This window comes from Oryzias latipes, chromosome 11, assembly GCF_002234675.1.
Source record: "Oryzias latipes chromosome 11, ASM223467v1".
NCBI lineage: Eukaryota > Metazoa > Chordata > Actinopteri > Beloniformes > Adrianichthyidae > Oryzias > Oryzias latipes.
Window position 1 is genome coordinate 2,302,699 of NC_019869.2, and position 27,591 is coordinate 2,330,289.

Here is a 27,591-nt window from a genome sequence, read left to right on the forward strand (position 1 = left end):
ATAAATGGTGAGTTGAAGGTGGAAGCTCACACAAAAAAAAGAATTTCCAGCTATTCAAACTGGTTCTTTTTTCCATGGAGTAATAAAAGCACAGACACACCTGTGGGAAAAGAATAAAGGAGCCTAAGATATAATGTGGCATTAGTTCCACCAGCCGATGTAAATCAATACATCTGTTTTGTTTCATCTTTATTTTTGATGGGAAAGCTTAAGCTTTAGTCGCATAGTCCTGTAGGGGGGGCGACCTGTGCGAGTGCTGCAGGTTTTCTGGTTGTCCGTATCTGTGGAGGGTCATAGAGAGGAGTGGCCACATCTTAAAGGCTCGTGCAGCCCCCTCAGGGGACATCATGAAAATGGGGGGTACCATTGTGGATGTGGTTTGTGTCTCTTGAAGTATTGATAAAGCTAATGTTATTTAAGCACACTCAGTGCTTACAGTGATGCTGTTGTAGGATGTCCTTAAGCCACGCTCTGGTCGTTAGTAAAGCCTTAGTCACATGCTGCAGGTTTTTGGGATGTCCCGCCTGTAGAGGATTGTAGAAAGGACGAGCTGCATCTGAAGAAGAGCATGTGAAAATGGGACATACAATTGTGCGTGCAGTAAGTGTATTGTGAAGTATTTGCAAGGCTAATGTAAGTGAAATGCACGCTGCCCTTTACACAGCCTTCTAGTCATTAGTAAGGTGCGAGCACATGCAATGCTGCATGCACACGTGCGGGTGATACGAAAGTGTGCAGGGTTCAGGGGGGGGGGGGGGGGGGGTATGCAAAAACAGATGGACTAATTACGGGGTGTACGAGTGTTCTCAACAACCTGACCCCTGCAGCATGCAGGTAGAAAGAGGGGGACCTGGCGGCAGACAAAATGGCGTCCAGACATTATTAGACGGAAGTGAAAATTATACAAGACTTCAGAATTGGAGCACCTTTTATTATTACAACTGTTTTTGTAAATAAACGGTTGAGTGTGCAAGAAAAGCTTAAAACGGAGCAGAAAACGGTAATTGTCTATTTATTTCAACATATATATTAACAAAAGTGTCCAGAGGTAATCACTGGAGCTAAAGCTTAGACTAACATTACTCTTTAAACCTTAACATGAGCAATGGGAATCAGATTATTCTGTGGCAGAGAAAAGTGGCTTTGTGCCAATATTCAACACTTTATATGAGTAATGTGTTGCATATTGGAGAAAAACTGCATTTCTCTGCCGATCAGCTGATTCACACGGCGTCTTGTGTTAAAGGTTTAAAGCTTAAAATGGTAAGTAACTGTTTTGATTGTGAGTTAAATTAGTCTTTTTCGACCAAAAAAAAAGTATTTCTTTGATCAAAATTGGGAGGGGAACTTCCGGTTCTGGCTAATGATGTCGGCTCTCGGGTCTTCTTGTATTTTTGCGTTATGGGCTCACCGGGTGCTACGATCTTAGAATGTTCTGCGGGTCACCAGTGTAGTACGTGTGTTGAACACATTTTCCCATTTTTCTCTTGCAGACAGCCCAAAACTACCCAAAAGTTCTGACTAAGTCTTTAGAACCGTGCTTCAAGATAAATTTGGTGATAAATTGGTTGGTTGGTTGATTTTAAGCATTTTAGTCAAAACAATAAATAATTCACACTGATACATCAAACTCATTACAGAAATCATGAAATGCATAGATTAAAAAAAACAGGAAAAAAAACAAAGACACACTTAAATCCCATTTTTTTAATTCAATATAGTGATCATTAACTAAAGTCATGTAGCGCTTGATTAATTGCTTGAAAAGGAGTTGGAAGAAGTGAGTATATCTAACCCTACCCCTACTGAGTTATTTCATTTCAACTCCTGGTGGTTCTCAAAACTATTTCAATAGTAAAAAAAAACAAGCTGAGGTATTTAATTCTCCATAGATAGGCTTTAGACGTCCCAACAACAAACACACATCTCTTTGTAATTTAACTTAACCTGATATCATTATTTTGTCTTCAAATATGCCACACTAACATCTTAAATTCTCCTGCTGATCTGACAGGTGGCCATTGCCCAGTTCAGTGACGATGCCCGGACCGAGTTCAAGCTGAACTCGTACACCAACAAGGAGCGTCTGCTGGACGCCGTCAACAAGATCTCCTACAAAGGTGGAAACACCAAGACAGGCCGGGCCATCCAGCATGTGAAGGAGAACATTTTCACTGCAGAGGGAGGAGTCAGGCGGGGGATCCCCAACGTGCTCGTGGTCCTCACTGATGGTCGATCTCAAGACGATGTCAACAAAGTCTCCAAAGAAATGCAGATGGAAGGTCAGAACTTCACTGTGTTCCTCAAAACTTTACAAAAATGGATTTGAAAAGTTTCACATTTGAATCCAAAAAGTGAGATTAATTATGTTTGAACACTATAAGCTAAAAACTGTAGAAGAAGTCAACAAGTTACCATTGTGCCATGCAGTGAAGGATCAATAATTTTAGATTTATGTCAAATAAAATCCTTCATTTTAATTGCATGTTTGGGAAAAATGACCTTTACAGACTTTTTTGTCTGGAGATTCCCATGTTGAAGACAAAAGGTTTGTTTATCCTCTCCGTCTTCAAATAAAGGCTACATTGTGTTTGCAATTGGCTTCGCTGACGCCGACTACGGCGAGCTGGTGAGCATCGCCAGTAAACCCAGCGACAGACACGTCTTCTTTGTGGACGACTTGGACGCCTTCCAGAAGATCGAAGAGAAGCTGGTGACCTTTGTGTGCGAAGCCGCCACAGCCAGTGAGTTTCCGCCAGCGCACAGTTTCCGTTCTGCAGCTTAAAGCTGGACACCATCATTAAATGCTGAATGGGACTTCTTGTTGTTTTTTCAGCTTGTCCCTCTGTACCCATGAGTGGCAGCACAACTCCAGGTAAACTTTTTAGGCTTTTTTTTCCCGTTAAGGTCTTTTCAGTAAAGACACATCTGTGAGCAGCAATGTCTGCTGTTTTCTTCCTCCATAAATGCTACAACCATGACTGTATATGAGAACTGGATGAAGGGAGTGTGACATCACCCATAGAAAACGGCTTCACTTGCGGCTCCAACCAAATGAAGCCAATTTAGTCAGGATTTTTTCGGTATGGATGCCTCCATGTGGAGCCAGGCGTCATCAGTGAGCACTGATTGGTCCGAGTCAGTTTGATTCATCACTTCTATGGCAACCATTCTTACCATTGAGGAGTGAACTTGTTGGAACTCCACACCACTACCACTTCAAATCTATCAATGAAACTCTTTGAATATTCAATGCGAGACCACCTACTTTTATTGAGGCATCTGATTGGTCAGTTTATAACTTGACCAAATGTAAGGATTAGCAAGAAAATGTAAAAGACAAAGGGGTAGTGGAGCAGGAATGGTAATTCGGACAACTAAAATGACCGAGTATCAGCTGTTTATTTCTCTATCTATGGGATTTTGGCTTCTTGGAGCCAGTGGGTACTTCCTGTTTGGGACACGAGGGGGAAGGGTTCACTCAGTCCAGTTTTCATATACAGTACAATCAATGGGTACAAGATACAAGTATTTGTATTTTCTTTTCCCTAAAATGTAAAATCTTTGCACATTGTTCTTTAGAAAATATTTGAGAGGGTCCTTTAGCTGGAATTAAAACCTGTAAAGATCAAAATACATGATTTTACCCAATTTAATAATAATAATAATTAATAAAATTAACTTTGTTCTGATGAACAAAAGTTTTCCAATTAAAGATAACGTTTTATGGATTTATTTTAGAGCATTTTTGCCTATCAAATTTAAAATGTAGATTCAGAGATTAAAGTTATGTTGTTCATTTTGCTTTTTGTATTTACTGTGACAGAAAAAGCCCAGAGTAAAGAAGGTTTATTCAGTTTTCTTTTTTATGTTTCTTTTTATCCCCACGTTACACCATTTTTATTACACAAATTAGACATTTTCAAAAGAGACACATGTCTGCATTGAAACCCCTGTGGTAAAAAAATGATCTTAACAAGAATTTTTATTTTAGGAATAAGTTTTATTGGCTTAGATTTTTTTTTTCTTTTTTAATAAGATAAAAAAATAAAATATTGATACGAATTTTTTTTTTGCAAGGCAGAAAAAAGACAGATCCTTTTCCTTTCTTGTTCATTGTACAAACACTATCCTGAAAAACAATCAAATATTGTCTCTCCAATGTTTTTTGGAGTAACATTGTCTTTGTTTTTACATGCTGGTTTTATGTTAAGTATTTCATCTCTGTAAATGCCATGAATTCAGCCTTCAGCTCATAGTAAAGGTCTTATTTGATCTGGTTTTCTTAGGTTTCCGTATGATGGAGCTGTTTGGTCTTGTTGAGGACCGGTACAACAGCATCTACGGCGTTTCCATGGTACCGGGAACCTTTAATGCCTTCCCTTCTTTCCACCTGCACAGTAACGCTCTGCTGGCTCAGCCAACCAGGTGAGGCTGACATTTGTTCTGGTTTTACCACGCTCAACAGTTGTATGACCTTTGTGACCTTTAATCTTGTGTGACTCCCAGGTTCATCCATCCAGAGGGGCTTCCATCAGACTACACCGTCTCCCTGCTGTTCAGACTGCTGCACGACACTCCAGAGGAGCCCTTCGCCCTCTGGGAGATCCTCAACAACAACAACGAGCCTTTGGCTGGAGTCATTCTGGACAGTGAGTGAGCAACTGCAGCCATCAACACACAGCTTTGGGTTTCAGCTTTCACGTTTTTGGGTTTATCATTGAAAATTGCTTTGGTAACAAGGTCGGAAAACACTAACTTTAAATAATGCAATGAGTTCCTTACTTTCCACTTGGAGTGTTTGTGCATCCCAACTGGAGTAGTAATCATTTGTACAAATATGTTTCAAATATACAATCAATTACACTATTCTTGGTCTATTTTGTATTTAGATAATCAGAAAATGTATCTGAGACAAAGAAAAACAGAAAATGTCGGAGGATTTATTTAGGTTATTTATTTACCCTGAATTGGAGTCTGATGACGGATGTACAGGTCAAATGTTTTCTATATTGGATAAAAAAAAGAAAAATAAATATAAAATGACACAAAAAAACTGTCATCTTCTTAAAATGCAGCCGTTGACTCAGTTTAGTGAGAGTATTTAAAGATGTAGATGCACTATTTGGTAGATTTAAACTATATATACTAGTTGAAGAACTAATAATAAACGCAGTTTTTTTGGATAAATACAGCCAGTTTTTTGAGACATTGAAACATTTTTCCTGCCAACAGAAAGTTTAACATTTTCATTAACTGCAAATTATACCAACTTCTTACTGGCTACGTTTGAAGTTTATTAGTCTATTTACACTTTAGGTTGGGGTTAAAAAAAAGTTGGCTACTCAAAATTAGCACGGATTTCTGCTTAGTTTAGATTTTGCCCTTTGAAAACAGAGAAAGTTTATATAAGCTGCTGGCTTCAGCAGAAGACTTGAGACTTTTTATGCCAAGAAAATATGACATAGAGAAGTGAATATAAGCTTCATTAGACAGTTGATAGAGTCATCCTCCTAGCTCTGAACAAACATGCTTTAATCCTCCATCTAATAATCACAGAGCAGCAAATAATTTCAGAATAATTCCTGAATCCTCATCGTTTCTTTCTTAAAGAGATATTAGGTCTGATATTAATTCTGCTTTAAGATGCCATGTAGAGAAAAAGACTCTCGGCACTTTTCCTCAGTAACAGCAGTGATGAGGAGGGTGTCCTGAGATGAAGGCGAGCGTTTTAATTTGTTGTTGTGCGTTTCTGTTGTGTCAATATGTGCACATAACCTAACGTTGTTTTTTAAATGTTGCTGCATATTTGAGTGTTAATTGCTCATTTTGTAAACATGTATGGGTCTTTTTTTCACAGATGGAGGAAAAACTTTGACTTTCTTCAACAACGACTACAAAGGGGACTTCCAGACGGTCACTTTTGAGGGGCCAGAGATCAAGAAGCTCTTCTTTGGCAGCTTCCACAAGGTCAGAGCCCCACCTATGCTTGTTTTATTTGATTATTAATTCAGTTAATATCATTTTACTTCAAAACACATATTTTATTAATGTGTTCTCTTTTCTTTTATAAAGTCTCTTTCTTGATTTACAAAATAAAAGTCCTCCTTCTTCTTTCAAATGACTCTCTCTCAATGCTCCTATCACTGTATAGACACATTTAAAAACATTAATAAAGTTTTTAGCTGCAAAAATATATATATAATAACTGTGAAACTCCATCGTTACTCTTTGCAGTCGGGGAAATTATGTATAGGAGCAATAAATAAATACATAAAAGTAAAATGCTTGATAGCAAAAGATCTTGTTTTTTCCTGAAACTTAACTTAACCACCACGACTCGTTTTAGGCTACTTACCTGATGATTTCATGCACTCTGCTGAAACTGAATCTGACTCGTGTTTCTGTCTGATGTGGACTGATGTGCACCCAGCTGCGGTTGCAGCACCGGCAGGCTGGTTGCAGCTGAGTCATGCTCTGAGTCTGCACCCGCTGGTGTCGTATTGTGTTATAGTCTGTGCTGTGCGGGTGCCGAGGGACCTGCTGTCTGATCTGCAGTCACTCGCCGTCAGCAGAGCTTATCCTGCTCACCTCTTCACCTTTTGTGCTGTCATGTCTGTCTGTGTCTTCATACACAGAGGATTTTTTTAAGTCCTGGTAGACCAGAACCTTTGCGGCCCTCAGAAATCTGGGTGGCATCTTCAGAGGTTGCAGATCAGAGAGCATCTGGGTTTTTAAGGTCAACTATGACTGACAGTTAACCTCCCTGACACTTTGAAGGTTACAGCATGTCTGAAAACATACAGAAGTAGTTTCAAATTAATAAAACAGACATCAGGAGTATAATTCAATAAAATGAAACCTTTGAAGTACTGTTGCATCACTTTTAACATCACTTTTAACATTCCTAACAGGATTTATTGTTGGTAATTCATTAGACACCATAGGAAATTGTAAAACCAACAGGGTAAAAAGGAATTTCCTCATGAATACAGAAGCCAAAGTTTGTTTTTTACTCGTTTTAACCTTGAACAATCGCCATCAAAACTGAGAGCTGAACAAACAATTAAAAAAAATCCTGATATTTCTCATAAAAGCTTTCATTACCCCCCCAAAAAAACTAAGAATCTGCAAAGGAACTACAGCTTTAGAGAGAGAAAAGAGCAAACTTTTAATGTTAACCCAGGAGGCCTGATGCAACACATCAGTATTCCTGTGCTCATGTCTAAGCTGCGTGGGGTTTAAAGGGAATGAGCACACTACCTGCAAAAATTAAGAAGTAATAATCAGAAGATAATATTTGGACTCAAGATTGTTTTGTGATGTTTTTTCCCTGCGTGTTTTGCTGCTATTCTATATTGTTCAAGCTACATTTTTTAGAAGTATTAAAAACCTTAAAGCTCTAAAAACTGCAATTGTTTTTCTTCTCTTTGAAATACTTTTTTTCACAAAAAAGTTTTTGCAAACTAGTCTTCACGTGTCGGGCCCAAAAATAAGCTGTTTGAGCATTACACCAGCAGAGGGCGCTCTCCTTCCACCTTTTTTTTTCTTATAGATGTTTTACCTGAATTTATCTGTATTTATCTCCTTGCTGCCATTGCAAACAATACATTTTATGCTAATAGAGTATTTATGGCACAAACAAAGCTATCAATGTATGATCTATTATATATAAATATGTCATTTTTTTAGATATTGCATCAGGTTTCAGTCACAAAAATGCATAAAAACAACTTTTAAAAAGTGATTTCTTTTTTCTTCTTTTTTTTGTTATTTTCTCATTTTAAATTTAGCTTCATGTTGCAATTAGCAAGACTAGTGCCAAAGTGTTTGTGGACTGCAAAATGGTGTCGGAGAGAGCGATTAATGCAGCAGGAAACATCACCACAGACGGACTGGAAGTTCTGGGCAGGATGGTCCGCTCCAGAGGGAACAAGGACAACTCTGCACCGGTGAGGAAAAACAGCAAAAACACACTCACACTTTTTAGTTTTTACATTTTAAGATGCTTGAAAACATTTGAAACAGGCCTTACCTGTCTGTGTAGGGTCTAGTTTTTCATCACAAACCTGTCTAAAGAGGAAATGATTATGACGAATTGCTGTACTTGAAAAGCTTAAAGGTGGCCTTCCGATATCAGGCTTTTATTCTGAAAATTCTGACTGTTATGGTTGCTGCTAATCTCTTTTGTTTTTTACTTATTTTTCCCCCTAATCCCTTTAACTGTGGCTTTTACTTCTTGCAAATATTATCTCCAATTTTTTAATGTTTTTGCTTATCAGGAATCAAGACGAGGAGCATAAATAGTGATATTAGATCAGGTTAAATCAGATTTAATGTGATTATTGAGCAACTAAAAATAAAGTTTTAAAACAAAAGCATCATGTCTGTACTTTTTATAGTTTGGATCTTCGAACTGAAACCCGCTATTGTCAAGTTTGATTTAGCAATTTGTGTTAATTATTAACAAGATGTTTCTGAGCTCAAATATCTTTGCTAAACCTTTAGATGAAAGCCTGAGCAGCGTTTGAAACCTCTGAAGCAGTTTTAATAACGATGGTATTTGGATTTATCTTTGAATCTCCTGGTGCAGTTTCAGCTGCAGAACTTCGACATCGTCTGCAGCACATCATGGGCCAGCAGAGATAAGTGCTGTGAACTTCCTGGTCTGGTAAGATCCAAGCTCAACCTTATTTCCAATTTTTTTTTAAGGACTGTTGCTTTCATATCTATTAAAAGCAACAAAAGCAGCTCTCAGTTATTTCAAGTACTAAACCTCCTGATGATGATTCACACAGCACACGCCTCACGAGTTCTTATTAAATCTATTTCAAGTAGTTGCTTGTTTTCCAAAAGGGATTTTTATTGCAATTACTCAATAAAATGCATCTTTTCCTAGAGATTTCTGCTTAAATGTCTGCTACAGTTTTTTCACAGATATCCTCTGATTTGGGCTTAAAGTTCTGTGTCACGTTTCAACATTTCATTCTTTGGTGTTTTTTCCTTTTCCTCTGTCCTCGGCATGCTGCGATGTTCACCCAGAGGAAGGAGGCAGAGTGCCCGGCCCTGCCCAAAGCCTGTACCTGCACACAGGACAGTAAAGGCCCCCCCGGCCCCCCTGGAGTACCGGTGAGCCACGCACACACATGCAGTAACCCCATACGGCTGCACTGATCGTGACCGTACACCGTTTTTGATTTATCTCTAAGTCAATTTTCTTCCTTTGAAGTGTTAAAACTCTATTTTAGAAGTAGAGTTTCTCTATAACATGTTATGTTATTATGATAATATAGTTTTTGGAATTTCCTTTTTTTTTTTGAAGAAATATAAGAACAAAACTCCATCAATCATCTCATCTGTTGTCACTTTATTTAATTTAAACAGGAACACATTTTCCTTAACTTTGCATCATCTTCTGCATCAGTGTTGTCTGTCGTTCGGGCTTCTGCAGATCATTTTGCTGTGAAATCTGTTCATGCTGGGCCTCAAATGCTGTCATTGTTTCAGGGAGGCCCTGGAATCAGAGGAGCCAGAGGAGACCGTGGAGAGCCAGGTCCAGTGGTAAGATGCTGGTTTGTTCTTCCACAAAAAGGACAAAAAAAATCTGGAAGCTGTTCTCATCCATCTGTGTGAAAAAGGGCAGTGATTTCAGCTTTCAAAGCAAACTTTTGTCATAAAAGTTTACTATGATTGCAGGATTACTCCTGCAGAAGTAAATATAACTGTCTGCAAAGATAACTTAGGGTTCCTAAAGTTATCAAAGGTCACATCAGTCAGCAAAATAATGGCTTTTTTATGACAATAAATATTTCCTCTGATATTTTTAACCACTTATCCACTCTGCTCTGCCATCCTATTTTCCAATTTTGGATCTTTAATTGGTTTAAATATCTGAATATTTTCTGAAAAGACAGTCAGAACAAAACATGCAAATGGTGAACACGACAGAAAGGGCAAGACAGAAAAAAACGTGAAGGAAACTGATTTGTGACCACAGGAAACCAAAAGAGGAAATTTGACAAAACCTGTTTGGCCACAGTCACTGCAGAAGTTGGGTGATTGCTTAGTCAACTATTTACCACAAATGAGGCCAAACTTCTGCTTTTCCTCTTCTTCAGAACTCTAAAGTCATCATCCAGTCAGTCATGTCTCATAACTCCAGCAGTCACAGACTGGAAGGACCAGATTGTTTTTTTTCTTCTCTTTTTTAAACATGTTATTTTGATTTTGCAAAATTAATTTTGTTTTCGTTTTGTTTGTTTTAGTTTTGGAATTGTGGTTTGATTTCTAAAAAGTGTTTTTGCTTTGCTTTTTTAATAGTTGTGATTTTTTTCAAAAAGGTTTTTGCATTGACTGATTTGTTTTGTGATCTACACAAAAACATTGTAAATCCTCCCCAAAAGTATCTTTTAATCTCAGTGGAACTTTATTTAACCTTCAAATACTAATTTAAAAAAAAAAAGAATCCCCTTTCACCCCTCCGCGAATGGTTTCTCCCCCAAGCTCGGGTCCTCTAACAGGGGCCTGGGAGCTTGAGGGTCCTGCAGGATCTTCCTAGCACTGAAAAGTCTCAACTTGTTTTGTGTGTGAATTTAATTTTTTTGTTGATTTTTTCCAAATAACCTCAAATTCACCTTGAAACTTTTTTTTGTTTTCTTTTGTTTTCTTAAGGGTCCTGCTGGTGCTGTTGGGGACATGGGTGTCCCAGGACCCCAAGGACCTCCTGGGCCACAGGGACCCAGTGGACGCTCCATTATCGGACCCCCAGTAGGACTCTTTTGCCTTTAGGTTCTCAGTTTACTCTCTTTTGGTCATCTTTTTTTAAAATAAGGCTTTGATGTTTGTCCACTGCAGGGTTCCCCAGGAGAGAGAGGGCAGAAAGGGGATCCAGGACAACAAGGACAACAAGTAAATCATCCTGTTCATTAAGCATGTCATCTAAAACTTTAGTCTTGCATGTTTAAGATTATTCCTTAAATGTCTTTTTTTTCCTCTTTTTGCAATGTTTCAGGGAATTCCTGGAAGACCTGGAGCTCCAGGAAGGGAAGGACCCCCAGGACCCAGAGTGAGTCAGAACGTCAAACAATGATGATCAGAGAGAATGGATGTTATCCTGCATTCTTCTGCTCATTTCTGATCGGATCCTCATAAGAATATTGACATATATTTTAAAACAAAACAAAATTGCTAATAAACCACCAGCTAAGACATCAATTAGTAAATAAATAAATAAATACAGTTATAACGAACAACCATCCCTCTTCTCAGTTAAACCAGCAGGTCCAGTTAATGCACCAACACCACAAAATTACAAAGTTAGCATGGCTACACAGCTAGAGGGACCCAACTGACCTTTACATGGCCATCCATCCACTTTCCAAATCTGAATTATTTCTTTTGAGGTCATTGGGATGCTGGAGCCTATCCCAGCCACTCACTTCCACACCTATGGACAATATGGAGTCACAAATCGACCTAAGAGGACATTTTATTTTGGAAGACAACACTGTAGAAAACAAGGAGGGGGGGCATGTAGGAACCATCTTTGTTCTGCATCTATTTAAATGTCAAAATATTTGATTTTCACTTTTAAAGGGACTTGTGGGTAAAGATGGACCACAAGGAAGACAAGGCCCCCCAGGATCTATGGTAAGTCACCCCATAAATCTAAAAGAGTGCTTATAGTTTAGACCTCACCTGTTCCTGCAGCCCAATAAAAGATGAGATGTGGACACACGGTCCGGATTGGACAATCTTAGAGACACAGTTCAGTCATTCTATCAGCCTGTTCTGTTAAATCATGTGATCCACAGGGAACTCCAGGAGCTCCAGGATCCCCAGGAAGTACAGGTCCTCCTGGAAAACAGGGAGAGCTGGGACCGCCGGTGAGTCATCATAGATTAAACCTTTTGTTCTAAAGTATTTACATTTGGAGGTTTTTTGGTTTCTTTTTTAGCCATTTAGATTGGATTTTTGTAGCACTTCTGTATCATATTTACTTTCTCTTTGAGACCAAACAAAGTTCAGCTGCAGCTGAGCAGCAAATGTTTTGCTCTGATAAAAAGCTTTCATGCTTGTATGTGACGCCGCGCACTGAAAAGATCTGCTCATCACACAGCTTAGTTCCAGGAAAAAACACATACGTTAAAATGTTGCAGTGTTTAAAATCTTAGCAGATCAAAAGAACTTTTCTTGACAGTCAAGAACAGAATTGTTATTAATTAGGCTTTTGCATAATCTCCTGTTAAAGTTTATTGAAGAATCCATATTGTTTGCAGAGAAATGCATGAGTTGCATCACTAAAATTCTACTGAAATGGTTTCAGAAAACAAAAAGACTCTCAGATTGATGATTATTAATATAACATTTAAAAATGTTTACCGGTAATTTAATGACAAATTAGTAAAGCTAAAAAGAAATGTCAACATAAGAAAAGGCGGAGTACAACCTGGAGAGGTCACAGTCTGTTGCAGACCGGGTAAAAACTACTTTTAGTCTTTGCTATTTTTATTTTTTATTTTTTAAACTGTTCTCATCTTTCAGGGTTCTCCTGGAAGCAGAGGAGAAAAAGGTGACCGGGTAAGCATTTAAATGTTAAAGCATCTCTAATGTATTTTATAAATCATCATAAAAAGCTAGTATTTTCAATAAAGAAGCAGCTCTGTGGCCCCTGAGACCTGAACTTTAGAGGTTTCATTTAAATATTTCTGCCAAATGAAACAAACAAATGGATAAAGAAAAGTCTGCTTTTGTCTCCAGGGAGACGTCCAATCAACAGCATCGGTTCAGGCCATCGCCAGGCAGGTGTGTGAGCAGCTGATCCAAAGTAAGTAGAAAATTATTGCTTGTCAGTTTCAGTTACTCAGATTTAAAGGATTTACCTGATTTAAGATTATTTTTGTAATCTATCTAGCTTCATGTCAGTAGATTTTTGTTAAAATCATTAACTTCACTGATCCTGTTGTAAATAAAAGTAAACAAAACTGCCCATTTTCATTTAAGGTTAACAGTTTTCATTTATCTAATTCTTTATCTTTATTTTTTCTTAATCCATTACTACGTTTGAAGTTTGTTTAAGTTTCCACTTTCTATTTATACTCTGAGTTTGTTTAAATGTCAACATTTGACAGGAATGTTTCTGTTCTCTAAAATGTATTCCTGTTTTTTTGGCTTTTAGGTCACATGGCTCGTTACAACACCCTCCTGACCCAGGTGCCCAGTCCACCAGTGTCCATCCGCACAGTACCTGGACCTCCAGGTGAGCCTGGCCGACAAGGATCCCCAGGGCCGCAAGGTGAACAGGGTCCACCTGGCAGACCAGGATTCCCTGGACAGAACGGTCAGAATGGAAATCCAGGAGAAAGAGGTAGGAAAAAAGATAAAAGGGCCAAAAAGGTCATTTAAAGGAGAGAGTTTTTATAACAAGCCTATGAATATCTTTAAAATAATCTTTATCCATGCTTAAGTGCTTCTTGCTTAATTTAAAATGTTATAGCATTGTTTTTCATGTGAAATGTCTCCACAATATGTTATGCCAATGGTATTGTAGTAAAATAATGTCATTTTAGCATTTTTTTGTTTTATTATGTAGGGCAACCAGGAGAAAAGGGTGAGAAAGGATCTCAAGGTGTTGGTGTCCAAGGCCCAAGAGGACCTCCAGGACCTCCTGGTACTGTTCACACCAACACATTTAAATCTACAAAGACTCTATAGTTTCAGAAATGAAAGAAAATGAACTAAATATGTACCCATTGCTTGATCGTCCGTACAGCCACGTAATGTTTCCTCAGATTGGAACTTTAGTTTATTTCAATTCTTTTAACTCTCCAGGGGCTGCAGGACAGGGCAGACCCGGCAGCCAGGGTCAGTCTGGGCGACCTGGAAACCCTGGAGCTCCTGGTCGGCCTGGAGTCCCCGGTCCAGTGGGCCCCCCAGGACCTCAGGGATACTGTGACCAGAACTCCTGCGTGGGCTACAACGTTGGAGGTATGTGTTGTTGAATGTGTCTGTACAGTTTAGCTGCACACACGCGTCAAACCGCAGCCTTTGAGGGTCCGTGTCCTACAAGTAAGCTGCTATTGGATCCTCATTGGCTAAACACACCTGATCCAATAATCAACACCAGATGTCGTAGGACTTTTTAAAAACCAGCAGGATGCTGGGTCTGTGCATAAAGCCTGACATCCCTGGAAGGCAGTAGTTGCACAGAAACATTTTTTCTTCACCAAAGTACTTCTGAACACCATCATTTCAATGAAACCCTCAAAATGTGAGTTTCATTTAAACTAGTTGAAGTATTACTTCAGTCCTTATTTGAAAGAAAAACATGAATACTGTGTTTTTTATATACTTTTGTCTGCACTCTAGCATCTCCAGCAGCACGACACAACATTCCAAGCTAGTCATTTTGACATTTGCACATCTATAGATATCAGGATGCTTTGACCTGATTTGGGTAAAAAATTCACTGTAAACATCAGAAAATATTTCTCAAAGTTCTGTTTTCAGAGTTTTAGCTAAAGAATATCTTTATTTTAAAGGTTTGATGTATTAAGCACATCATTGTGTTTAGCTTGTGTCTCTCCAAAAAAATAATTATAAAGGTTTTTGTTAAATGCATTTAAGAAAAGCACAATAATCACAAGGCCAGAGTGCAGAAAGGCATTTAACCCCCATATGTGTGCGTATGTCACTAATTTGGAACGTACCAATAAATTGGAAATAAATTCAGACATAAATTGGTTTAAATATAATCCCAGTTTTAGTACCACAAGTTTTAAATAAAATAACCTGTAGCATTAAAAAGTTCAGAAATGTGTCTTTGTATTTTCATTCCTTAAATAAATTTGTCCTAACAAACAAAATAATCCAACGGTGAATTGCAGGTTCCAGCTCTTAAACCTATGTCATGTGAAATGACTTCCTGTAGCATGTCTGACTCGCCGTGGTTTGATGCACACAGTCATACTGGACCTCAGGTCTTTCTAAGCCGTGGTGGGTGTGGGGGACAAGCAGCTTCAGAAATGATACTTCATGGAGGGTTTTCTTGGATTCTGGCCACATCAGGCTCATGAAAATGTGTCCTGCTATTTAGCAGACATATTCTCTAATTATACATTTGTACGATTTAGATTAGATTTGAATGACTGAAAACCCTCCAGGAGTCATCTTTAACTGCTAAATGCATGGCTGTTGAGGGTAAAGGGACCTCAGCTGCCTCAGCGGTGCTGGAGAACCTGCAGCCTGCTGGGTCGTGGTGTGAGTGAGGCATGCATGTTGTAAATATTCCTCTTTTTTATTTGCTTTTTCCCAAATCCTACCCATGAATCTGGCAGACCACTAAGTGAGCCCTGAAAGTAAAAATATTCATGCACATTGTTGGGCAACAGGTCGTAACGAACAGGTCAATGACATGGAAAGGTAAGTGAGGGGGAGGTGTAGGTGTAGGTGTTGATGTTTTCAACCCACCAAAACCCTGGGCATTGCACAAAGGACTGACTGTTAGAATTTGGGAAATTGAACAATCAGTGCGTTGTTTGTGGGGACATCCTAAGGGGGTCCTCCAGCCAATTACGCATCACTTGTACACTGCGTCCGTGTGCATCACTTCAAAACGACTAGTGTGTGGCGTAACGGCGTCGTACAACAGCATCACCTGTACTTCTGCGCGTAACTTCCATTTGTTTTACAAATACTTAGCCAGACAATGGTACGTTCCATTTTCATGACGTCCCTTGAGGGGACCGAATGAGCCTGAAGGGAACTGCTAGACACGCCTGCGCTCCCCTCTTCTTCACGGCTCTCTGTCCGTGAAGGTCAACCCCTGTATGAATGCATGTGACTACGGCCTAAACTGCAGCAAAGTATACAAAATGGTTGAAGTGTTTGAAGTCTGTTTATGATTAACATACATATTATCAGACTTTCTATTTTATCATGTTATTTCCAAGTTCAGAAATACATGAATTTGCCGAAATACGTTGCCCAAAAACTGCTAATTTCCTATAATCTTGTTCCTTGTGAAACAAGAAAGCTTGTGTAATTGTCAGTGCCTAAGTAAAAATAAAGGCTTTTTGGAAATATTGCTTTGCTTGAAAACATAATGCAAATGTTGCATTAGGCAGAAAACAACAATGCTCACAAACCTTTTGGGTCGCGATGCATTGCAGAAATGTGTCTTTGTAGTTTCATTTCATTTTTAAGTAAAAATGTGTTTTAAAGTCTTACCTGATTTAATGCATGAGAGACTTTAAATCTGCATCAAATCAAACCCATCATTGTCATTTCAACGTTTTATGACTTTTACATAGGAAACCTTAAAAAACCTTAAAGATTTTTAATTTAGGTTAAATAAAACAGGGGAGTTTTTCTTTGAGAGGGAAGTGTAAACTTTTCTTCATTTAGCTGAATCAGCTGCACTGACTCATCCTTTCCTGTCTTTTCCCTCCAGATTATGATCATCCAGTGCCTCTTTTTTAAAACCAAACGTTTCACTAAGATTATTCACCCCTCTGTAAGACAAATACCTCTTTGGCGTAACCTCAAGCTTTGAAGAAAAGCTCATTTGGACACAGATTGTGCACGCCTTAACACAAAACCTTTTTCCACTGCAGATAACTTCCACATTCACGTTAAAACTCAGTTGTGATATTTTGAGTGGCAGCTGTAAATACTAAATCTAATACTTGCTTGTCAACATTTGACATTTTTACAGAACTAAAGTCATTCTGGTCAAACACTTTTTTCTAACACTTAACTTTAAGCTGTTTGTTTCTAATGTCCTTCCAACTGCTGTTAGTTTCTCAGTGTTATTCCTTAACCTTGGTAATCTTGGTAACCTTCGGTAACTGTTGTCTTTTTATGTCTCTTACTCCGTTTTCTTCTCCTAACCCCAAATCTCTGCTTCCTGTGGTTGTGGTGCTCGGCCATCTTTGTTTGGGGCTTTTCCATGACTGGGTGCCGGTGGTCTGGTTGCCTGGCAACGCAGAGGGTGAGGATGTGACTGACCGCGGCGCTGTCTCCGCAGTCCAACTGCCGCCCAACGTCTTCCAAAACTACGGCGAGGTCGAGGAGGACGACCCGTACCGCTACTACCAGCCCAACTACCCGGCTCCGCAGCCCGTGTCGCCGGAAGACCCTTCGCTCGCCTACGGCGACATTGAGCTCAGGTCTCCCGGCGTTCACCGCAGTTCTCGGAGTGTGGGGAGCGAAGGAGAGAAAGTCGGGCCCAAGAGGAGACGAAAGAGCAGAGCAAAAGAGCTTCCAGGACTAACTAACTGAGAGGAAATGATTGGAGGACGGAGGAGGGCTTGCTGTTTCTTACTGGACGGCTCAGAGTCGTTAAGAACTTCTCAACAAGTGCCTGATGTATAGGATTTCTTACGGACGCCGTGGAGGTAGACGGACCGGGTCTGAGGCTGGGACCATTTAAAGTCATCTATGCTGTTCCATTAATACCAAGAAAAAATTTTTTACATCGTTAAATCATTTATGCTATTTATTCACATTATTAATATCAAAGTCTGATGGAGGTTGTTCTTCCTCTCTGGGTTCTCTTGTGCTTCTCTTCATCTCGCCTTCCAAAAATCATTTGTTTCTTTAAACGTTTGTTCCTCTTTAAAGCTCAGTACAGTTTTCTTCAATTGTTTTCATTTTATTTTTAAATTTCTAATAGATTTATTTTTCTGTTGAAGGTCCCATGTCAAACTTTTGACCGTTTTCTTTGGTCTCTTGCTTGAATACTTCTGGTTTCTTTAGTCACTAATAGAAAAAAAGGAAAATTTATGACTGAATATCAACAGTAAAGGATAATATTAACTTTTCCTTTCCAAAGAAAAATATTCTGGAAAGGTTTTTTGCTGTCTTTCATCTTCATCCCCTTGTTCTGAAGGTTTCCATACTTTGTAACCGTGGATTCTTTCTTTGTTTCTGCAGAATCACATTTAATGTGAGCTTTCTTTTAGAAGGAGCATGTTTATTTTATTTGGTTTTTTCAAAGACAGTGTTAATGTGTTTATATGTTTTGCTTCGTTTAAACTCTATCAGCAGACTTTGTGTCCACTGATGGCAAAGGAACAAAATACATAAAGCAAAAAGCTAATTTAATGGATTCAAATAAAAAAAAATTCTTTTGGTTTCCATCCTTTCTACATGTGTCACTCGTCAGATAATTTGGATTAAACTTGATCTGACGAAGTAATTTACAGTTTTATCTTTTCTTTTTATCCACATGGTTTTGATTTAATTTATGCATTTGACTTATTATATTTGCTTACAGCAATTCTAAAATGTCCCCTTTCTGGAAGAACTACCTGTACTCAACCCTGGACATATTTGACAGAGTGAATAAAGTGAGCCAACATTTTTCATTTTTTTTATTATAATAGTTTTTTACATTTCAAATGTTTCCAAATTCAATTTAAGCTCACAAAACAACTGAAGCACACAAAACATGAGCAGGACAGAAAAACTAATCTAAGGACGGTATGTTATCTTTCTTTTTCTAGTAGATTTTCTGAGAATAAAAAACAGAATCACTGGCTGTTAACTTTGAGAAATGCATTTATGTTACCTACAAAGAAGGAACTGTGACCTCTAATCAATCAAAGATGCAAACAGCAGGAAGAAACTCTGCAGAAAATAAGGATTTTCTGAGTCCTAAACAGTATCTCTAGACTTGCTGTATGGATGCCAAAGACATGTGTGTCTAGCAAAACACCACAGATCAAGGGTCTGCAACCTTTAACACTGAAAGAGCCATTTGGGCTGATTTCTCATTGACCACAACCCAGTAGGAGTTACAAAGTCTCAGTTCACCCTTCAGAAAATTAAGACATAATTTGGCTCCTTAGCTTAATTGGTTATTCTTAATCAAAGGTCTGAAACTCTGTATCCAACCATCCTGCCATTGGACTCTAGAGCAGGATGGGTATTTTATTTCAAAGAATAAAATATCCTTGCATATTTATCATCTGATGCTTTAAACAATTTTTCTGCAGTGTTGAATCACACTTTTCCATCTGGAAATCTGATGGACGAGTGTGGGTTTGGAGGTTGCTGGGACAACGGTACATTTGGGACAACATTGTGCTGAGTGCTAAATTTGGTGGAGGAGGAATTATGGTGTGGGCTTGTTTTCCAGTTTTGCTATAGACCAAACCTGAGTCTGATATGCTGCTCTAAGTTAGCTCCTTTACATTTAATTTATTACAACCTTCCTTTAATCAATAATTTACAGTTAAATCAACACACATCTCAGGAACAAGACAAATCCAGAATTTTATTTTTCACAGATCCAGTTTATGTTGTATTTTTTGTCCCGTTGTGTCCATTTCCCATCAGCACTTAGGGAGCCTGCATTGTAGTTGTAGTACGGTTTTTTTGAATACCTCTCATTCCAGAACCTGTGATAAAACATTCTGTTTACCTCTGATCTAAATTCAGTTCATAAACTGGTCTGAATTATGATGTTACAAAGTTTTTTACTAAATTGACGTTGTAAAAGAAACAAAGTCTTACGTTATGGTCAGTGGTGATCCATCCACCCATTTCCATTCATATTCATGTTTCTGTTGTGACTCTTCAGCAAACAGACCGATCCAGGATTCTGCATTCTGATTTAATGTAGAAACAAACTCCTATAAACAAAGAAAATGTTCTTTCTTAATACATTCTCTCCATCTTGGTTTCCTTTCCCACTAAATGTCCAGGAATAAATGTCATAAAAATGTGTTCCCATAATATGGACCACTAACACCCCTCCCACAATTCGTTTTGCTTTAAAAAGAAGAAATGTGTTAAATCAATCATCAGTTATTGATCGTTGTGAATGAAATATTGGTTATTTTCCTGAGTTCTTTTCCAACATGGAAGTAAGATGACTCCATTTCTGAGGCACCACTTTTGTGGGTGCCGCCCATTTCTAAAAATTATCCTAGCGTCTGCCTCGGCAGCGTGTCTGCGTTTATCCCACAAAAACAAAAAACATCCAAATTTTCTCAAAGATGGATGTGCAAAGCTTGGTGGAGTCGATGGCAGAGCTGGTACCAGACTCTTCCTGGAGGGGGCGGTTCCTCACATATCTACGTCAGCTCGTGAGAACCCGCTCTTTTTTGTGGGTCAGGAGAGACTGGGGCTCAGACTGACTCAGACAACAGCGGGTTATGAATCTTCTGACACACAAGGAGTTTATTTGTTTAAACCACTCTTGTAATTTAGGCTAAAATTTATTTACAATAATTAGATTTTTATCCATTTTTTGTTGGACTGGACAGAAAAGAGGGAAGAAGAGAGAGGGATGTTAGAGAGGGGAGGGGGGGGGGGGTGAGGGCAAACAAGAAAGGGGGGGGGGTGAAGAGCATTGTCGGCATGGCCCGACCAGGCTCACCCACTGTTGGAATTTTGGAGAGGCCCAGCGCTCGATTGTAAGGACTACGACTCGCCTCACAGGGACACGGGCACCCCCCAGGCTCAGCTGGGATGTGATCTCTGGCTCACGACCTTGGCAGAGAACTAAGAGATCCTTTTCCCTGCATGGAGAGACGGCCCCCACGCCCAGGATGCCAGCATCTGAGAGACACTTGGGGTGCTGGGGGCTGAGGGCCCAGTTCCCCTCTACCAAGGTTCTACATGTCTAAGGTATAATTAATACAGAAAGGGGAGGCGCCCAAATCCATGTTGCAACTTTGAGGGGGGACCTTTGGATGTCACCGGTCATCCTGCCTGGTAACCAAAAAAAAACAAATATTCTATCACCCACCTTCTCCTCTTTGCTGTTTAGGACCAACAGATCAGCTCCCCTGTCCTGACAGAATCTCCTGCTGTCAGTCCAACTTTTCTGCACAGTGGATTTAAAGTAGCAGCTGTTTCCAAATTCCATCCATTCTTCAGGACACCAGTTACCTTTAAAATAATGTTACACAAAAAATACTACAGGGTTTTACTTTCTGGTTTCTTCTGCATTTTCTACTAAAACTTACATAATATTATATTTAACAATAAAAAAAGGCTTCTGAATTATTATATTAGTTTTCAATCTTTTCTCACCTTCTGTCTTTTTTTTCAGCTGATTTATTTCATCCAAAAGATGATTATTGATGACTGAAAGAAAGTAGAAGTCAAGTTAGAAATGATTTGCACACAAATTATCAATCATGCAGCCTTCAACAGACACAAACCAACGTTTACTTTTGGAGGGTTGTTCATGTTGCAGAAGTGGAGCCGTTTAGGAACGTTTAATTCCTGCTTCCGCCTGCACATGTGGCTAAGTGTCCTTGTCAAAACACTGAGATTCTACCATCAGAGAATGACAATGTGTGTAAATGAGAAAAAGGAGTCCAATTTGTCAACATGGTTGTTTTTAAAGGAGGTGGAAATTCATAAGATTGTTTAACCCATTGGTCTACAAAATTACACTTTTATGTGTCAAGAATCAACAGAATTTTTATCACATAAAATATAAAAATTACAAAAAACAAAAAGTTTGCTAGCACATTTCTGTATAAAATGCTTGTACACTGTCCTAAAAAGCTTTGACATTAGAAAATCTTTGTTTAAAAGGTTGCTACAAAACTTCTAGTCTTAGAATACTTACCGTCAGCATTAGAAGTAATTTTGAATTTATTACTGTTGGGAGCATCAGTGCATATGTCTGTCATCAGCTGATTGGGAGAAAAGTTCATACTGACCATTCCTGATGACATCATCTACAATCAGTCTTTATGGAGTGTCGGATGTTCAGGTAGGATGCTTTCCCTTCCAAAATGCCTTTCTAACTTTTCATGTATATTTGTTGACTAGTCTTATTAGGCAGACAGGATGGATTTTTTTCCCCAGCAGTGAACAAAAAATGTAAGTGTGTCACGAGAAAGTAATTGTGAGTAAAATCATGTGTAGAAAAGAAATTTTCATGCGGTTGTGTTACAGAGAGACCATTGACGCATAAAATATTACTTTTTGGAAGATGGGTTAAAAGCACAGATGCCTAAAATACCATCTGTTACAATAGAAATAGAAATAGAAATGTGAAAGGCTTAGCTAATGGAAATTAGTATTTAAAGGTTTTGAATTGGAGAGGAATTCACACATTTTTATTTAGAAAAAGAATGATCTCAGCAGCATTTGCACATTTACTGACCAAACATTCACTGCTAAACTAATGTGTAGATGTGCTGGATATGTAGATAAAAATGTATATATATATATATATATATATATATATATATATACATATATATATATATATATATATATATATATATATATATATATATATATATATATATATATACATATATATATATATATATATATATATATATATATATATATATATATATATATATATATATATATATATATATATATATATATATATATATATATATATATATATGAGAGACTGCAGTTGTGGTTTTTCCTATGGGCAATATGGTTGGTTGCCCAGGGTGCAATCTCGTAGAAGATTCGGTTTGTGGAAAATTGATCTGCTGTCCAGTTTAGAAACAAAACACTCGATCGGGTCCAAATGCAACAAAATTTGAAATTTGACCAGTCAAATCTTCAAGACCATTTGCCACTTGGCTAATAAGAGTTAGCGCACGAGTAGGCTAGTCTTATTAATTAGCTCATTGGTTGATTTCATCTTTGCTCTTCTGCTGTTCTCATATATAGTCAGTGCTTCAGATGCAATGTACACAATCCATTGTCTGTTTTTGTTTGGCTTTATGTGGCACTTAGGCACACAAAACGGAAAAATATGTTCCATTGATGTTCATAAGCCAATGGAAATGACCGGATTCACACACACCCTCACAAACACACATACACGCACACACATTTTGCAAGGAAGGTGGGACCTAGGACCGTCTGTCCCCTACCCCTTCCCTGGTGGGGGGTACGGGTCCCTTGGCGACGGCTGCCGTGTCCCCTGGGTGCCGGTCTCCTGGGCCCGGCGGAACTCTCTCTGCTCGGGGGGGGGGGTTCACATTACACCTGAGCCGGGGGGTGTCCGTGTCCCTGGGGGTGGGTTCTGCCCCCGGGCGCTGGGCCCTGCCAAACTTCCAACATTGGCCGAGCCTGGTCGGGCCATGTTTACAACACCCCTTGTGGGCCCCCCTTTTCCCCCGGGGTAGTCCCCTCCGGGGTGGGGGTGGCTGGCCCCTGCGTTGCTCCTCCCTGGACCAACCGTGGGCCGGGTGGGTGGCTGCCTGGAGTGCGGAGCGGGTCTCCCTTGGGGGGTCCTGGCTCGTACCTGGGGTTGGGGCGGGGGGATGCCCGGAACTCCTGGGTGGTGATGGGGTGCTCGTCTGGGGCTGTGGGCATCCTTCTGGGGCCTTGCGTTGGGCTCTCCAGGCGCGGCGGGGGGGCTGCTCTCCTGGTTGGGCTGGGGCGGCGCTCTCTTTCCCTCCGTGCCTCCCTGCTCTCTGGGGGCCTCGCGGCGGTCCTGCTGGCCCTGGCCTGGGTGGCGGATTTGGTCGCCCGGGGGACGGTTGTTCCCTGCCTGTTCCCGTGTGGCGTTGGGGGGATTCCGGCTGCCGCTGCTGCTGCGGCGGGGGTCTGGGTGTGGGGGTGGCTGGGCGCTCCTCCTCCTTCTTTTCACGTTCCACCATCCATTTTAGAAGAACATAAACACTCACCTGAGCACAGGTGTTAGCTCACCTTTGCACTAACAGTTTGCCTGGTTTAATGTCTGAAATATTTCACACTAGTTGGTTTTAAGGCATAAGTATGCGTGTGAACACTATCTGTTTTGTGTACATGTCGACAGTTGGACATTTTTGCGGCTAGCAGGTGTGTTGGTAACGTTTGGGTGTGTGTGTGGACAGGCCCCGCCCTTTTTGTACTACATTTGAACCTCACCGTAACGATAAACAACCAGTAAACTTGTTGCTTTATGCTGCTTCATGGTCTTACCCCCCTTCCCCTCCTATTATCACCCCCTACCCCCCATTCTCTCTAACATCCCTCCCTTTTCTTCCCTTCTTTCCTTTTCCGTCCGGTCCAACACCCAAGATTTTCAAACATGGTTGAAATTAATAAAGTTTGGCCTCAATTACAAAAGGGGTTTATTCAGACATACCTTTGGTTTGTATGAAGATTAATAACCCCTGTTGTTAAAGTAAAATATGTCCAACACAAGAGGCCCTCAGTTCTCATCTGCCTGCCCAGTTGTTGGACAGGACAAGTTAAAAAAAAAAAAAAAAGTGACAACAGCAAAAACACAAAGTTTAAAGTTTAAATTAAAAAAATTTAAAAAGCGACTTATTTTGGAAATATTTAGTTTGACAGAAATTTTGATTAAATATTTAGAAATTTTTCTTACCTGACATCTCGGTCTGTTGCTGATTGATTCTGTTGTTTTCCAGAGACGCAAGAAGATCTGCAACAGGAAACCATGTTGGTTTGAATCAGGAGACAGAAGATATTCCATGATTGTTCTTAGACAGTGTTGTTGTTTTGAGAATAGAATAGAATAGAAGCAAATTATAGAATTAGTTTGTAAACATAAACTCACTTGAACAAATATATTTAAAAACCACAAAAACATAGAATGTCTTGGCTATCTTTAAAAACTACCATCAAATATTGAGTATTAGAGTTAAAATGAGTTAAAATCCTTACAGCGAGTCATGAGTCCAGCCAGAATCAGAAAATAGAAAAGTCCCAGAGAAAACTTGAAAACTCTCTTGGCTTGAAGATTTATCTGCCTCGGATTTTCTATAAAAACAGATTTTATTTATTTACAGAAAACGGTTTTCATTCACGCCACACTTAACAATGTCTTCTTAGAGATGTTTAAAAGTAAATCTCTTAGAGTTCTTCATTTGAAAATGATTTGTCTGTTCACAAACTAGTTTGGCTAAATGACACAAATATCACAGGAATAATGGGAAAATATTTATGTAACATTTTTAGTTTGACGTTTTTCTGCTCACCGGTTTGTTGTAATCCAAAATCAAAGTACTGCTCTTCATCGAACATCTCCACCTCAATTTGTTCTCTTCCATCTGGATGAAGATTTCTGCTAAATTTCACTCTCCAATCTGCTGCAGCTTCAGTTTGTGTGGACATCTTTAGAGATCAAACTAACTGAGCAGACTTCACTGTTTCCTGATGAAAGCAGTCAGCTCTGAACTGCAAACATTCAGGAAGTAGCAGCAGAACAAACTCCACTCATGTCATTCACTCTTTCATGCACTGATGCTGCAGAGAGACTCCCATTCAGTTCAATACAACCACTGGAAGAACTTCCACACAAACATTCAGTTACAGTCAACTTCATGCAATGTACATAATTTGAATCTTTCAATGCTGTTTTCTTGGTTTATAGACAGAATAAGTCACATTTGTGACTCTGGCTTGGTGTTGTGACATGCTTCATATTAGTTGTTGAAAGCTGAGATCTCTGAGTGTTTCTTAAAAACTAAACTTTTTCCTCCAGTTGATTTTATCTGTGCTCCAGCATCTGTTTCTCAAATAAGAATATCCGGAGACTCTGAGCTGTGCTGCCCATTTTAGATGTTTCTGACTCTAAAATTTTCCTGTTCTAAAAGAAAAAACATAATATCTGTTAAAGGTTCAAACACTTTCAGGACCGGAGGATATGAAGCAAAGTTTGTGGTATCAGGGACTGAGACCTTTTTTGAAGACCCACTCTGACAAAAGTTGTGTTTTTGGTGTTTCTTGTGGCATTTTTCTCACAATGGAGGACACGTTTAAAGGATATTAGGCTTAAAATTACATTTCTGAGTAAATGTTAGTTTAAATTGTTGCTCATCAGGAGCAGAAGGAAACGTGCCATTTTTGAAACGGCAGCAAATTTCTAGTTAGAGGTCAATAACCCCCCACACACACACACTCCTGCACAACACTGCACATTGCACAAGAAGACCTTACGAAAGCATTACTCATCACATTGGTTAACCTCACAATTACTTCACATTACACTTAGCACAGACATGGGTTCACTGTCAGATTTAGTCGCGGTCAGATTTAGTCGCTCCTCTTCATGACCCTCAATGGACCCGGACAACGCAAAAACCTGCACCTGTACGGGTCAACGTCTATATGGGTGCATGTGACTAAAGCTTTATTCTGCATTCACACCATATGTGATGTCAGGGGCGAAGACTTTCACTGTTAAGTCAATGTACAGACACGATCTGACGTCCTGCGCCGTGAATCGGGTGTCAGGTGCAGCGTGGCGACCAATCAGGAACTCGGCTTTGGGCATGTGACATTTTCAGTGAATTGACCAAAGGGTAGAAAAGAAAATTCCAATATGGCTGCTCAATGCAAGGATTTTTATTTTTTTTTTACTTGTCCTGTCCAACAGCTGGGCAGGCAGATGAGAGCTGAGGGCCTCTTGTGTGGGACATATTTTACTTTAACAAGGGGGGTTATTAATTTTCAGACAAACCAAAGGTATGTCTGAATAAACCCCTTTTTGTAATTGAGGCCAAACTTTATTAATTTCAATCATGTTTGAAAATCTTTGGTGTTGGACCGGACGGAAAAGGAAAGAACGGAAGAAGAGAGAGGGACGTTAGAGAGGGGGGGGGGTGATAGTGAGAGGGGGGAGATAAGACCATGAAGCAGCATAGAGCAGACAGGTTTACTGGTTGTTTATCATTACAGTAATGTAATGCAAGGATTTTTGTTGGCCATTGAACAAAGGCAGGGAACACCCTGGACCCTTGTTCCAGCTCCATGGGCTTAGAATGTTCATCTTTTTATCATTGAGACAAAAATAAAAAGATCCTCCAGTTTTATGTTTTTTTCTCCGCTTGGGTTCATGTGGGACAGAAATTCTTTGAACTGGTCCCTGGACTGACAGAAGTAAAGTTTAAAGCCATCACGTCCAGTTAAGTACACCGCTGGAGAGATTGTGAATGATCCCATAAACCCAGACATGGAGACTTGATATATGGTACCATAAGATGCATTTCAGTTTCAGTCTCTTTCTCCACTCCTAGAGTCAAACTAGAGGTCTTCTGATCTAGCCCGGTGCCTCTGTGTCTATTACTAAATACCCACATTGTGTTTAAGGTATTGTTGCACATCTAGGTTACGTACGCCTGAGATTTCACACCTCCAGCCCTGCCACGACTCTTCGCCACGCAGCCGCTTCATCAACCCCCAAGTCCAAAACCACCGGATCCCCAAACGCGTGTTACGCATCACAGAAAGAAAAGGAAGCCACCACTCACCAACTGGATCTCCGTTCCCACCGCCTCTCCCTCCACGACTCCTGCTCCTCTATCTCTGGGTGTCCTTTCTCCATAATCAGCCACGAGGATACTATTACGTAATACTGTCTCAGCCTGGACAATAAATCGGTGACTTAATCCATACCTGTGTATGTTATCTTTCCGGGTTCCAGCAACTGGGTCTGTTCTTATTCATCGTAAACATGATAATTCCCTCCTGTTTATCATTGATAATTGTTCAAATCTCACATCCACTATCACATCTCTTTTCAGTTTTCTGTCACATATTCATTTTCATAACACGTTTATCAATTTACACTCAGATGAGAAGTTTTTTTTTTTTTTTTTTTTACATAGTAATTACAGTTTCAAATCCTCACAG

The 27,591-nt window shown here is 39.5% G+C and overlaps 3 protein-coding genes across 6 annotated transcripts in view; 2 read left to right on the top strand and 1 right to left on the bottom strand.

The window, feature by feature from the left end:
- Positions 1-18,362, top strand: part of LOC101171503 (collagen alpha-1(XIV) chain) — a 114,757-nt gene extending 96,395 nt beyond the window's left edge. For 2 of the 4 annotated variants that reach the window (XM_011480658.3, XM_011480660.3), the window contains 21 exons: positions 2,015-2,282; positions 2,580-2,744; positions 2,837-2,875; positions 4,290-4,428; positions 4,510-4,652; positions 5,861-5,970; positions 7,794-7,952; positions 8,594-8,671; positions 9,043-9,129; positions 9,508-9,561; positions 10,672-10,767; positions 10,855-10,908; positions 11,012-11,065; positions 11,596-11,649; positions 11,814-11,885; positions 12,544-12,579; positions 12,760-12,826; positions 13,178-13,366; positions 13,592-13,669; positions 13,831-13,986; positions 16,988-18,362. In XM_011480658.3, the coding sequence (XP_011478960.1) occupies positions 2,015-2,282; positions 2,580-2,744; positions 2,837-2,875; positions 4,290-4,428; positions 4,510-4,652; positions 5,861-5,970; positions 7,794-7,952; positions 8,594-8,671; positions 9,043-9,129; positions 9,508-9,561; positions 10,672-10,767; positions 10,855-10,908; positions 11,012-11,065; positions 11,596-11,649; positions 11,814-11,885; positions 12,544-12,579; positions 12,760-12,826; positions 13,178-13,366; positions 13,592-13,669; positions 13,831-13,986; positions 16,988-17,280 (2,391 nt within the window). In that variant the 3' untranslated portion in view covers positions 17,281-18,362. Of the gene's footprint in view, positions 1-2,014; positions 2,283-2,579; positions 2,745-2,836; positions 2,876-4,289; positions 4,429-4,509; positions 4,653-5,860; positions 5,971-7,793; positions 7,953-8,593; positions 8,672-9,042; positions 9,130-9,507; positions 9,562-10,671; positions 10,768-10,854; positions 10,909-11,011; positions 11,066-11,595; positions 11,650-11,813; positions 11,886-12,543; positions 12,580-12,759; positions 12,827-13,177; positions 13,367-13,591; positions 13,670-13,830; positions 13,987-16,450 lie in introns of all 4 variants that reach the window. The other 2 variants (XM_020706881.2, XM_011480659.3) reach the window with 2 other exon arrangements.
- Positions 1-27,591, top strand: part of LOC110015840 (CD209 antigen-like protein E) — a 900,664-nt gene that overhangs the window by 862,598 nt on the left and 10,475 nt on the right. The gene's annotated exons all lie outside the window — the stretch shown is intronic.
- LOC105355007 (CD209 antigen-like protein E) lies at positions 17,978-26,332 on the bottom strand. The gene is made up of 7 exons (XM_023959766.1): positions 24,936-26,332; positions 24,622-24,717; positions 24,323-24,379; positions 21,046-21,099; positions 20,759-20,901; positions 19,519-19,637; positions 17,978-19,403 (listed from the first exon to the last, which is right to left on the bottom strand). The coding sequence occupies exons 1-7, from the start codon at positions 25,069-25,071 to the stop codon at positions 19,280-19,282; spliced, it is 729 nt and encodes a 242-aa protein (XP_023815534.1). The 5' UTR covers positions 25,072-26,332; the 3' UTR covers positions 17,978-19,279.

Excerpts from the sequence above, each read along its gene's own strand:
- LOC105355007 (XM_023959766.1), bottom strand. The coding sequence starts at position 25,071 with ATGTCCACACAAACTGAAGCTGCAGCAGATTGGAGAGTGAAATTTAGC. Across the intron at positions 24,380-24,621 it reads GGCTGGACTCATGACTCGCT|ATCTTCTTGCGTCTCTGGAA; the intron begins GTAAGGATTTTA and ends TTCCTGTTGCAG. Across the intron at positions 19,638-20,758 it reads TAAACAGCAAAGAGGAGAAG|GAGTTTGTTTCTACATTAAA; the intron begins GTGGGTGATAGA and ends CTTTGTTTATAG.